General features: G+C 36.2%; 1 protein-coding gene across 1 annotated transcript in view; it reads right to left on the bottom strand.

Annotated features, from left to right (window-relative positions):
* LOC115215434 (cilia- and flagella-associated protein 65-like) overlaps positions 1-15,004 on the bottom strand; it is a 1,408,515-nt gene that overhangs the window by 352,344 nt on the left and 1,041,167 nt on the right. Inside the window, exon 32 of the mRNA XM_029784597.2 lies at positions 10,039-10,197. Coding sequence (XP_029640457.2) covers positions 10,039-10,197 — 159 coding nt within the window. The remainder of the gene's footprint in view (positions 1-10,038; positions 10,198-15,004) is intronic.

Raw genomic sequence — 15,004 nt, 5'->3', positions numbered from 1 at the left:
TGACTTTAAGGACGAGAGTTTCGTGCGAAGAACATCAACGAAACTACACACACATACAGAGAGAGAGAGGGAGAGAGAGAGAGAGAGAGAGTGCGAGAGAGAGAATATATATATATACATACATACATACATAAATATATATACATGCATACATCAATATATATGCATACATAAATATATATGCATACATAAATATATATGCATACATAAATATATATGCATACATATATATATATATATATATATAAATATATATATATATATATATATATATATATATATATACATACATACATACATAAATATATGCATACATACATATGAATATATGTAAGTAAGTAACGAAACTACACACACATACAGAGAGAGAGAGGGGGAGAGAGAGAGTGCGAGAGAGAGAATATATATATATACATACATACATAAATATATTTACATGCATACATGAATATATATGCATACATAAATATATATGCATACATAAATATATGTGTATATATATATATATATGTGTGTGTATCTGTTGAATGGAAAAAGCTAAAACCAGATATTAAAAGCTGATGACGTAACTAACCTTACATTCTGCATACATCAACCGGATGCGATTTCTAATATTAAGTGATGCATTTGAAAGGAATTAGTTATTATCAGCCAATAAAAGCAGGGGAGAGTATCAACAAGTTCGACCGATCTTCTAGAAATAGTAGCCAAATGACCTTCAAATTGATAATTGTTTTAAGTGAAACAAAAAACAACATTGTACTCTAAAAACACTGGTGTTTTGGTTTGGATACCAACAGAAGAAGCTCATCCTGGTTGCCTCACCTGAAAAGAGCAGTCAAAGTTCCCTTAAGTTAAATCTTACCAACTTAAAAAAATTTGAAGGACTCATTGGACACAATAATAGGCAAGCCAGCATTAGGCAACAATGACTGTAAATAGGAGATATCGCATGGTTCAGTGGTTAGAGAGTTGGGCTCACAAGCATGAAATAGTGAGTTCGATTCCAGGACCGGGCTGTGTATTATGTTCTTTATTCTATGTTGCTCCAGTTCACTCAGCTGTAGAAATGAGTTGCGACATCACTGGTGTCAAGTTGTATCAGCCTTTGGATATCTTCAGAGACGTGGAGTGGAGAGGAGAGGCTGGTATGTATGGGCAACTGCTGGTCTTCAATAAACAACCTTGCCCAGACTTGTGCGTGCCTTGAAGGGTAACTTTCTAGGTGCAATTCCATGGTCATTCATGACAGAAGTGAGTCTTTACCATTTTTTACACTCGAAAGTTAACTGATCTCCTTTGCTGGTATCTTGTCATCGTTTTCTGTGGTCCAGCTTCGGATAATTATTTTAAATTTACTTAGGAGTGGCTGTGTGGTAAGTAGCTTGCTTCCTAACTATATGTTTCTGGGTTCAGTCCCACTGCGTGGCACCTCGGGCAAGTGTCTTCTACTATAGTCTCGGGTCAACCAAAGCCTTGTGAGTAGATTTGGTAGACGGAAACTGAAAGAAGCCCGTCGTATGTATGTTTATATATGTATGTGTATGTATGTTTGTATGTCTGCATTTGTCCCCCCAACATCGCTTGACAACCGATGCTGGTGTGTTTACGTCCCCGTAACTTAGCAGTTCGGCAAAAGAGACCGATAGAATAAGTACTAGGCTTACAAAGAATAAGTCCTGGGGGTCGATTTGCTCGACTAAGGGCGGTGCTCCAACATGGCCGCAGACAAATGACTGAAACAAGTAAAAGAATAAAAGAAAGAAAGAATGTTAGATATAGCGACACCCTTGTATTTCAGTCAAGGGGTAGCCTGTTTTTCATACCACCAGACAAGTGTGAATAGAGTATTTGTATTAGCAACCGAGTCTCTTTCATTCATTTCAGCCTTGCCCAAGACAGCAACTCATCTGCAATGTATATCAATCGAGTGTTGACGCACCCTACTCTGTCTCTAGTTGTCACGCCATAGATGGTCAGCTACGTCAAGTGTGAGGTGACCAAGAATGTGTCTACATTTGCTCGCGACTTCACAAGGACTTGAAACAATTAGCAAAAGTACGATACATGTTTCCAAGTCATATTGATTTGTGTTTGGTGGCTGGCTGTACTTTTGTTTGTTTGTTTTCTTTTTGTTTTTGTTTTTTTCGTGTGCGTATGTGAGAAGACGGGATGGTCACGAATGTAAGCCGTTTGATCATAGGCAAGGTCAAACCAACAAAAGACCACCACGTCACTAAACAATAACAACAGCATCAACAACAGCAACAACCGTGATGTCTTAACTTTCCTGAAGCTTACTTTGCACTGTGCTGTGATTTTACTCACATCACACACAACGCAATCATTTCAGAAACAAATATTCAAAAACTTGAATTAACCTTAAATATTTTATATATCAGAAAGTCTCATCAGTCGAATATTTTCTACCTAACCTCAGGCACGCCACAAAGCTCACAAAGAGACGGGGAAATGCCAAGGGGCGTTATAGAGTCAGCTAAGTGTTTAATGGGGGTCATAATGTTTCTTAGAAATAAAGTATCTAAGCTAGGTGCAATACGTATATTTTAAACAGATTTTCAAAAAAACTCTCTTGGTTTTAAAATGAGTTAATAATAATGAAATTATTGTATACAGTGCTCAGGTGCACCACAACTTGTCAAAAGTGCGTATAAAGTATATGCAGTAATGTATAAATGTCTGGAAAGCGAACAATGTATGAGTCAGATACATGCTTGTGTGTGTATGGAGGGGAGGAAATCAGGTGCAGTGTTGGTGAATCTCAGGAAGCATGGAAGTTTTGAACGATGCAGTGCTCCGACAACTAACAACTGATACCAGCAGTTTGTTCCATGCTTCAGCAACTCTTAGCTTGAAAAAATGTTTCCGAAAGTCATGGGAGCTGTGCTGTTTTCTGACTTTGTAAACATGTCCAGGTGGAGTTTGGAAAAGTGCTCAGAGTTATTGTTTGTAAGATGGTTAATAATTTTATGGGTGTCTGCCAGTCAGCTGCCAGACGTCGAAGTTTCAATGTATCCATGCCCAGGGAAGTAAGGCGTTCAGAATATAGCAAATGCCTGGTGAAGGGTAATCATAGTGTCATGCGTAGGCAGAACTATAACTGATAGTTCAGCAAGCTCCAAGATAATTTATTTATATAAGGTAAAGGCGTAGGCGTGGCTGTGCGGTAAGAAGTTTGCTTCCCAAGGACATGTAAGCCTTTTCATCATAGGTAAGTTCAAACCAGCAAAAGACCACCATGTCACCAAACAATAACAACAGCATCATAAACAACAACTACTACAACAACCGTGATGTTGTCTTAACTTTCCCGAAGCTTACTTTGCACTGTGCTGTGATTTTACTCACATCACACACACCGCAATCATTTCAGAAACAAATATTCAAAAACTTGAATTAACCTTAAATATCTTATATATCAGAAAGTCTGATCGGTCGAATATTTTCTACCTAACCCCAGACACGCCACGTTAAGTTCATTTCTTGAAAGTGCATAACTGATTTTCTTAGTGATAATGATATTTTAACGCTGTATTGTGGTTGGTAATAAGTATTCCCTGAATATTTCTAATATACTTATAGCTAATTGCCCGCTAAAATACCATTTTGACAGCAATATAATTTACTATTGCCAAACAATTCCCGTGTGTACAAACCACTTAACATTAACGACTGCATCATAAATTTACCCTAAATCATCATCATTACCGTCGTTATTATCATTATTATTATTATTATTGTTATTATTATTATTAATCAAAATTGCTTGCTTTTCTTCACTGACATTCATATCGGGTAATATATAACGAAAGAAAAGAAAAAAAAACGTTTTTTTTCTTCTGAGAATTGACATATTATCAAGCAGAATGTCTTGTGGTTGTTAGCGAATGCCTTTTACATTCTGAGTTCAAAATCCACAGAGGTTGATATTTTCGTCTTTCATTTTTTGAATTTCGAAAATGATAAAGTTGCAGTCAACTTTTATGGTCTATATTATCGATTAGCCCCTCCCTTCAAAACTGCTGGCCTTGTGCTTAAATAGGAAACAGTTATCTTTAGCGCATTGGATTGGCTGAATCATTAGAGCACGAGAAAAATGTCTTGCAGTATCTGCTCAACCTATTTGCATTCTGAATTCAAATACTACCAAGTTCACCTTCGTTTTTCGTTCCTCTACGGTTAACGAAATACAGCACTAGTCAATTAGTAGAGTCTTTAGTCCTCTAATTTAGTCGAGCAAATCGACCCCAGGACTTATTCTTTGGAAGCCTAGTACTTATTCTATCGATCTCTTTTGCCGAACTGCTAAGTTACGGGGACGTAAACACACTAGCATCGGTTGTGAAGCGATGCTGGGGGACAAACACAGACACACAAACATACACACATACATATATATATATACATATATACGACAGCCTTCTTTCAGTTTCCGTCTACCAAATCCACTCACAAGGCTTTGGTTGGCCCAAGGCTATAGTAGAAGACACTTGCCCAAGGTGCCACACAGTAGGACTGAACTGGGAACCATGTGGTTGGTCAGCAACCTACTTACCACACAGCCACTCTTGCGTCTACACAAGATAACTGGAGATATTTTCTCAGTTGAGTGGAATCAGGCTTATGGTAAATGTCTATTGTATATTCAGGACCAAAAACTCAGACCAAAGGCTTTCAAGTGGTTGTCAAGCGTTAAGTCGAAAAAGTTCTTTTTGAATTACAACAGAAGCAAAACTTGTTTCTTTGACATTACCATTCTTCTATGTATTCTCTAACAAGTTTTTCAGAAAGTGAGTGTTGTTGTTGTTGCTGTCTTCATTATCGTTAAAATTATTTTCATGTTCAACATTTCCTTTATGTGGACTGCTATGTTTTTCTTCTTTTCTGTTTAATTATAACTTGCATTAATTTTTGTGTGATTTATTATACATTTTCAATTTACTTTCAGTGTAATTACTTGTGTTTCATAAATTTTTAACTCATCCCTTCATTAATTGTATAACTGCCTTTCACCTTCACCTCTTCTTTGCATATTTTTTGACCTCTCTCACACATTTTTGTAAGACTTCTGTTTAACATTCATCATATTTCATTGTATCGTTTCCTTGTGATTAAGAAAGAAATATCATTATTGTTGTAGTTCTTGTTTTTGTTGTTATTATATTGAAGCAGAATTGTTACTGTGCCTGACAAAATACTTAGTGGTATTTCATCTGCCGCTACGTTCTGAGTTCAAATTCCGCCGAGGTTGACTTTGCCTTTCATCCTTTCGGGGTCGATTAAATAAGTACCAGTTATGCACTGGGGTCGATATAATCGACTTAATCCGTTTGTCTGTCCTTGTTTGTCCTCTCTGTGTTTAGCTCCTTGTGGGTAGTAAATAAATAGGTAGGGTAGTAAAGAAAAAGGTATTTCGTCTATCCTTATGTTCTGAGTTCAAATTCCGCTGAGGTCGTTTTTGCCTTTCATCGTTTCAGGGTCAATAAAATAAGTGCCAGTTGAACCCTGGGGTTAATGTAATCGACTCATCCCCTCCCCCAAAATTGCTGTCCTTGTGGCAAAATTTGAAATCATTGTTATTATTGTGTCCAAGTGGCATGTACTTAAAATTCATTTGTAAGTTATCGTTTAGTTTGTTTATTTGATAAATTCCATTTGTTGATATTGTTAAACACTTTTGTTATTATGCTGACCCGCTTTCTGAAGAGCTGATCAGTTTTCTAGTATTTTCAGCCTTTCAGCTATTATTTCAAAAGTACAAACTTGCATAGTTTGACATAAAATTGCATTGTGTCACTGAGGCAGGGTACAGATGACTTTTAGAACAATGCCTATGAAAAGAATGTCCTACACCTTCTCCTTCCTATTTCCATTGTGAACCATACGTAACCATAACCAACAATGCAACAATAAAAACAACACCAATAAGAAAAGTCAGGAATCACAGGAAAATATCAGTAGTAACAATGCTGAAATCAGCAACGCAATCTCTGAAGATTTGACAATGCCATCAGCTTATAAGATTTTAATTATATAACTGATATTCATTCATTGTTAATGAGACACAAAAATTATATTTAATTACAGGTTCTTATTTTATCGTTTGATGTGCAGTCTTCTGTTTTCTAAAATCATACATACATACATATGATTTTAGAAAACAGAAGACTGTAGTTTCCACTGAACAACTTTCACCCACAAGACATTTTTCATTCTCAAACTGTATCAGAAGATGATTACACAAGAGTAGCACAAATCACACAATCCACATGACAACAGTGCCTGAAGATGTATGTGTGTGTGTGTGTGTGTGTGTAGACGCAGGAGTGGCTGTGTGGTAAGTAGCTTACTTACCAACCATATGATTCCAGAACAGAAACTTATGAAGATTGTGTTTTGTGATTACAAGGTTTTCATTCTGTTTGATTTTCTGGAACGTCAATCTACCATGGGCAATGGGCAGTACATTGAGATGCAAGTGTCTTCTACGACAGCCTCAGGCCAACCAAAGCCTTGTGAGTGGATTTGGCAGACGGAAACTGAAAGAAGGCTGTCGTACGTGTGTGTGTGTGTGTATGTGTGTGTGTGTGTGTATGCTTGTGTGTCTGTGTTTGTCACCCCAGCATCACTTGACAACTGATGCTGGTGTGTTTACAGTTTGGCAAAAGAGACTGATAGAATAAGTACTAAGCTTACTAGTACCTATTTAATCAATTTTCTCGATAAATGGCAGTGCCCCAGCATGGTCACAGTCAAATGACTGAAACAAGTAAATAATGAAAGAATATATGTACAGGGTGCAGACATGGTTGTATGGTGAAAAGCTTGATTACCGACCACATGGTTTGGGCTTCAGTCCCACTGCCTGGCACCTTGGGCAAGTGTCTTCTATTATAAGTCTCAGGCTAACCAAAGCCTTGTGAGTGAATTTGGTAGACGGAAACTGAAAGAAGCTCTTATATACTGCATATATTTGTGTGTTTTTGTCTGCATCTGTGTTTGTGCCCCCCCCCCACCACCACTACCATCGTTTGACAACTGATGTTGGTGTGTTTACATCCTCGTAATTCAGTGGATCGGCAAAGAGACCAATAGAATAAATACTAGACTTACTAAGAATAAGTCCAAGGGGTTGACTTCTTCGACTGAAAAAGTGGTGCTCCAGAATGGCCACGAGTAAAAAAAAGGACTGGAACAAGTAAAACAATAAAAGAATATATCTACATATGCACACATGCATGTGTGTGTGTATATATATATATATAGATATACAGAGATTAATTTATATCAGTATGAATGGGGAAGTGTTATAAGACAACTTTGATTTTAGTTGGACTTGACAAGCTATCAAAGGTGGCAGTAAGGTTATTTCTACATGGTGGATTTTTGCCATTTTGAACATACATGTGATCATGCCTTCAGTTTGCAGCTAGCATCAGCTTACAGGCATGTATGTCTATGAATCTGTGTAAACATATGTGAGAGAGAGAGTGTGTGTGTGTGTGCGTGTGTGCGTGTCTAAATGCATATTTATTGATATAGATGCGTATAGGTGCATGTCAAATTATTTTACATACAATCACGCATACACAAACACGTGTGAGTGTGCGTGCAAGTATATATAAGGGATAAATTTCAATTTATCGAAAACGTCTTTCATTTGTCCTTCAGTATGTCACCGGTTAAATTATATACTCACCTGTGTATGTGGGTTTAGGGATGGGTAGGATTGCTCATGTACTCCAATGTCAGCTCATGTGTGTTTAAGTCATCATGTGCGTTTTACTAAGAAATGTGATGCAAACTGTCTCTCCCTCTCTCCTCCTCCTCTTTCTCCTCCTCTCCTATCTCTCACTGTCTTTCCCCCACTTTCTTTTTTTCCTCTCACTCTCTCTCCCTCCACCTGTCTTTGATTGCCTTAAAAAATAAACAGTTGAACCTGACATGCCACATATGATTCAATGATAACACTAGAATCGTTAAAATGATATGTCAGTTGAAATCTTAGAATTCCGCTAACCAATATCAACAAAGAACAATAATTAAACAAGTAAACAGAAGAGAAAAGTGCTTTTAGCAATGTTAAGCAAAAATGTCACTGTTTGAAAATATATACATCTTACACATCTAAACTTTACCTCTTTAATAATCAAGTGCACTGAAACACCAAAAGAAACACCTATGTTCATATATAGAGGTAATTACATACACACATACACATATATATACTCATATACATACATATATATACACTCATATATATATATCATCATCATCATCATCATCATCGTTTAGCGTCCGTTTTCCATGCTAGCATGGGTTGGACGGTTCTACTGGGGTCTGTGAAGCCAGAAGGCTTCATCAGGCCCAGTCAAATCTGGCAGTGTTTCTACGGCTGGATGCCCTTCCTAACGCCAACCACTCCATGAGTGTAGTGGGTGCTTTATACGTGCCACCCGCACAGGTGCCAGACAGAGCTGGCAAACGGCCACGAACGGATGGTGCTTTTTATGTGCCACCGGCACGAGGGCCAGGCGAGGCTGGCAACGGACACACATACATATATATATATTATACAAATGCCTACTCCATCAAATGGCAACTATTAAAGGAGGATTAATGAAATGCTTTCTTTATTTTGCCATACATACAAAAATACATGTGTGTATATATATCGTCTTGCTTTTTGTCACTTTTTGTATAAGCAAATGAAAGTAAATGATATACAGCAAACATCATAATGTATATAGTCTGTTTTCAATGTATATGACTAAATAGTTTTAAAATAGAATAAAATCATCACACATAAGTGCCCTCTTAAAATATCACAGACTATGGAGAACGCATTTCAAATTTACCTTAATTGTTCTGCCACAGATCCTCAAAAAATGACATGTCACTATAAACATTCCTAAATCAAAGGAGTACATGGCCAATTACAGATTGAGCAACTACATTTAGAAACACATTAGAGATTTGGGAACACTTTCTCCAGTGGCAGCTCATGTATAGGAGCTGTGGAATGTAGCACCCCTTATTTCCACTTTATATTATCGATAACATTCAATCTAATAAATCCTTTTTTTTATAATTCTTTCTTTATACTTGCACATTATATAATCCTTAAGCTTAATGTCAATAGCCATCCGCTAGTTTACGTAAAAAGTACAAAAATCCTTGTATAGAACTGTGTGTTTCACAGTTCCAGCGATGCAGTGTTTGGCTGTCATGCATATGCTCACATGTCTGACATAGGAAGTGTCATACAGGGGAGAAAGAGTACTGCATGAATGACAGTGCCGTGTGAAAGGTAGTGTTTCTTTTTGACTTTACATGTGTTGTGCTTAAAAACGTGTTTATATTCTTGAATGTGATGAAGTGGAGAATTAGATTATTATCCTGCTTCCAGCTTCAGTGTTGCTGCCAGGACTTGAAAAGTAGGGCGCATTCCCCACTTCGCATTTATTTTGTGATTTAGGGGAGATTTTTGGAAAACAAGGGGGGAATTCGCGGCAGTGTTCAGTGAACAAATTAAGCACACTACTCAGCAGTGGTTCTTGAAAAACATAATTGAACTTTACTCTAATTTCTAAATTAGTGACATCTGCCAAATTTCCTGCTGAGTAAACTCAAAGTAGTACCATGGGTGCAGGTGAAGCTGAGTTTGAGAAGCTTGTTTTCTAATCATGTGATCTTGGGCTCCCAAGTTGACCAAAATCTTCTGAAAGGATTTGGAAGATGAAACCTAAAAGAAGCCCATCCTCTGTGTGTGTGTGCGTGGGAACATGTCTTTGAGTAGTTTGCCCTCACTTCCATTTCAAAGCCAGAGTTGGTTTATGTTCCTGTAAGCTAGCAGTTCAGCAAAAGAAAACGATTGAATAAGTACTTAGCTTAAAGAAAAATACTGTGGCTGATGCTGTAAAGAAGGGCGAAATTTAATGTTTTCAGCACAACCATTTTGTTGGATAAAGATGCAATATGAACTCAATGTTGAATAATCTAATGTTATTTACTTACAAGGATCTCTCTACCGTGTTTCATCTTGAATAGCACTGGAAGACGGTAAGTTCCGAGGTGAGTATGGTTGTAAGATAGAGTAACATCCGTTGACTCACCGGGCAGGACAACACTTTTCTTTGGATTTACTGTAAAGATATTCTCTTCCAAGATCTTTTGCTAAAAAGGAAAGTAAAAGAAAAGGTGAACAATGAAAACAATTTAAAACGACATAAAAATACCATATACAGCTTGTCAAATTTGGGGCTTCTGTGGTGGGTGGTGGTGGTGGTGGCGGTGTGGGGCATATCTCAATATGCTGTTTGTGTTACCAATTTTCAATCACTGCAAAATCCCAAATTTTATTTAATTTGCTTTGGGGAAACAACTGTTTTATGGAAAGCATATATTGTCATTAAATGCTCAAAATACGAGAGTAGAAAAACAGCCAACAACTGATGAGGGGCCGTTCTTTATGTTATTTGTCTTGTTTTCCATTTGTCGTTTTCATTGTTAAAAAAAATAATACATATTCCATGGACTCGTACTTCGTATATTTTTGTTGTACACGTTTCGTGATGTCCTGTACCCACATATGCCTATATATATATATATATATGTACAAATGTAGGTATGTACATATACCTATGTATATATGCATCTATATATATCATTTATATTATATATATATATATAGTCCAACCCATGCTAGCATGGAAAGCGGACGCTAAACGATGATGATGATGATGATATATATATGTATTTTACTCTACTCTTTACTCTTTTACTTGTTTCAGTCATTTGACTGCGGCCATGCTGGAGCACCGCCTTTAGTCGATCAAATCGACCCCGGAACTTATTCTTTGTAAGCCCAGTACTTATTCTATCGGTCTCTTTTGCCGAACTGCTAAGTGGCGGGAACGTAGACACACCAGCATCGGTTGTCAAGCAATGCTAGGGGGACAAACACACACACACATATATACATATATATACATATATACGACAGGCTTCTTTCAGTTTCCGTCTACCAAATCCACTCACAAGGCATTGGTTGGCCCGGGGCTATAGCAGAAGACACTTGCCCAAGATGCCACGCAGTGGGACTGAACCCGCAACCATGTGGTTGGTTAGCAAGCTACTTACCACAAAGCCACTCCTGCGCCTATGTATATAGATATATATATATATGACACATGCATGTAGGTATGTATATACATGTATATGTGTGGGTGTGTATATGTATATATATAATAATAAGGGTTTTTTGCAAAAATTGTTTTCTGTGGAAACTTATTTTTGTAGTAAAAGGAAATAGTAGTCTTTTGGCTGCTATTTCTAAAATTTTCGGTATGTGGTTAAGCAACTTGTTGCAAAAAACCCTTATTATTATAATTATATAAGTTTTTACCGAATATGGTCCTTTTCCATACCGAAATAATACTAGGTGAAATTTGTTGATTTTATTAGATTAATTATACTTCACCCTATATCTGTAATGTATATATATATATATATACATATATGTATACATATATATGTATGTATATACATATGTGTACAAGGAATATATATATACATATATATGCACATACACACACACATATATATATACACCACATTCAAACATATGCATGCACATATATATATACATGATTTGTATATTTATATATATAAATACATGATATAAATACATACATACATACATACACATACACACACACGCACATACACATACATACATAAAAACATACATACATACATACGTACATACATATAAATGTATTCAGCGCTTAAAGGTGGAAGTTGTGTTAGAACACACAAATACTGCAAAGGTTATCAAGAGAGAAAACTCTCATTTGGTTATATTGTGCATAAAAGCACATCACAGCTATCATCAGCCAATTTATACGTATATACATACACACACATGCATATACATATATACAAACATACATACACATACATATATATATATATATATATATATACATATATGTATACATATATATGTATGTATATACATATGTGTACAAGGAATATATATATACATATATATGCACATACACACACACATATATATATACACCACATTCAAACATATGCATGCACATATATATATACATGATTTGTATATTTATATATATAAATACATGATATAAATACATACATACATACATACACATACACACACACGCACATACACATACATACATAAAAACATACATACATACATACGTACATACATATAAATGTATTCAGCGCTTAAAGGTGGAAGTTGTGTTAGAACACACAAATACTGCAAAGGTTATCAAGAGAGAAAACTCTCATTTGGTTATATTGTGCATAAAAGCACATCACAGCTATCATCAGCCAATTTATACGTATATACATACACACACATGCATATACATATATACAAACATACATACACATACATATATATATATATATATATATATATTTATATATATATATACATATATTTACAGAGAGAGAGAGAGAGAGCTAGATAGATATCAAGCTAGCTAGCTAGCTAGCTAGCTAGATAGATAGATAGATAGACAGACAGACAGACAGACATATGTATACACATATAGGTGCACACATGCACACATATCTTGATATGTATTTTATATATATATCCACATCATACGAGTGTAACCCTTTGAATTTTAAATATTTGGGAAGAGCAAGTTTGGAAGGTTAAAGGCTGCATGTTTGCTCTTCCTGATAAGGATGCTGCACACTATAAAAACGATGTTGCCAGGAAACCTGGCAACATTTAAAATGAATAAGAATGGTAATTTAACTGCAAATGAGTAGGAGCATAATTATGACTTTCTTTTAAAAATTTTTCATTGGTAAAATTATTTGAGATGATACGACATGTTGAAACATTAAACGGAGAGAAGAGAAAGTGAAATTACACATACTTGGCAAAATAAGACACATGGTGAATGAAATTTGTGAGAGAAAGAGAGCTTGAGTGAATGTCTTTGCAGGAAGATGATTAAAACATACCCAAAAGCAATAATAAAACATTACCATAGTTCCACATCAGAAAATATGTAACTTTTATGATTTCTCTCTAGTTGTTTAACATAATAAAATTTAACAAGATTCTTACAAAATTCCTACTTTCTAATATTTTAATTTTTTGTTCTTAATGTTAAAACGAAATCCTTGTCATTTTATAATTATTAATAGTTAGTATAACTATTCAGAAAATTATCCAATTTAGTAGCTTTGAAGAAATGCCTCAGCCTGCTAGATCTACCAAACTAATCTTCACCTACAAAACCAAACCCAACTTGTCTGGAAAGACACAGGAATTCTTGATCAGAGATTTACTCATCAAGTCAGATCCGAATTAAACAACAGCAACTAATCATATGTGACTGCTTTCCTTTCTAGCATAACTTTTAGAATATAAATATTTCAAGACGAAAATTAGGAAAATAAAGCACAGGCATGGTTGAATAATATGAAGCTTGCTTCCCAGCCACGTGGTTCTCGGTTCAGTCCTGCTGTGTGGCACCTTGTGCAAGTGTCTTCTACTATTGCCTTGGGTTGACCAAAGCCTTGTGAGTGGATTTGGTAGGTGGAAACTGAAAGAAGCCTGTCATATGTGTGTGTGTGTGTGTGTGTGTGTGTGTGTGTGTGCCTTTGTGTTTATCCTCCACTATTGTTTGACAACCGATGTTGGTGTGTTTACATGCCCAAAACTTAGCAGTTCAGCAAAAGAGACTGATAGAATAAGTACCAGTACTTCAAAAAAAGATAAGTATTGGGAGCAATTCATTTGTCAAAAATTCTTCAAGGCAGTACCCCACTATGGCCACAGTCTAATGACTGAAACAAGTAAAAGGTAAATTATAAAAGATAAAACATTTAGCTGAACTAGAAATTATCACTAAGATCAGTCACTGAAACTACATTTAAACCACTACTCAGACTCTGTTCTGTCTGATCCCTCCTTTTCTGTCCATGGAAATATTACTTTTTTACTCTTTTACTTTTTTCTGTCATTTGACTGTGGCCATGCTGGAGCACCGCCTTTAGTTGACCAAATCGACTCCAGGACTTATTCTTTGTAAGCCTAGTACTTATTCTATTGGTCTCTTTTGCCGAACCACTAAGTTACGGGGACGTAAACACACCAGCATCGGTTGTTAAGCAATGATGAGGGGTCAAACACAGACACACAAACAAATACACATACATATATATATATATATATATATATATATAATATATATATATATATATACCAGAGTAAACACATAAATGTGAAACAAGGTGGAAAAAAGAGTACTCAAATACCAGTGGTAGAGTAATATGCTTTATTTTAAGCAGCAGAAAATTCAACAGAGTAACAGATTTTGTTGAATTTTCTGCTGCATAAAATAAAGTATATATATATATATATATATAGGCGCAGGAGTGGCTGTGTGGTAAGTAACTTGTTTACCAACCACATGGTTCCGGGTTCAGTCTCACTGTGTGACACCTTGGGCAAGTGTCTTCTACTATAGTCTCGGGCCAACCAAAGCCTTGTGAGTGGATTTGGTAGACGGAAACTGAAAGAAGCCCGTCGTATATATGTATATATATGTGTGTCTGTGTGTCTGTGTTTGTCCCCCTAGCATTGCTTGATAACCGATGCTGGTGTGTTTATGTCCCTGTTACTTAGCGGTTCGGCAAAAGAGACCGATGGAATAAGTACTGGGCTTACAAAAGAATAAGTTCCGGGGTCAAGTTGCTCGATTAAAGGCAGTGCTCCAGCATGGCCGCAGTCAAATGACTGAAACAAGTAAAAGAGTAAAGAGTAAAGAGTATATATACACACATATATACAACAGGCTTCTTTCAGTTTCCGCCTACCAAATCCATTCACAAGGCTTTGGTCGGCCTGAGGCTATAGTAGAAGACACTTGCCCAAGGTGCCACACAGTGTGACTGAACTTGGGACCATGTGGTTCAT

Source organism: Octopus sinensis, linkage group LG9 (genome assembly GCF_006345805.1).
Source record: "Octopus sinensis linkage group LG9, ASM634580v1, whole genome shotgun sequence".
NCBI classification, from domain to species: domain Eukaryota; kingdom Metazoa; phylum Mollusca; class Cephalopoda; order Octopoda; family Octopodidae; genus Octopus; species Octopus sinensis.
This window is presented reverse-complemented; position numbering and strand designations above follow the sequence as displayed.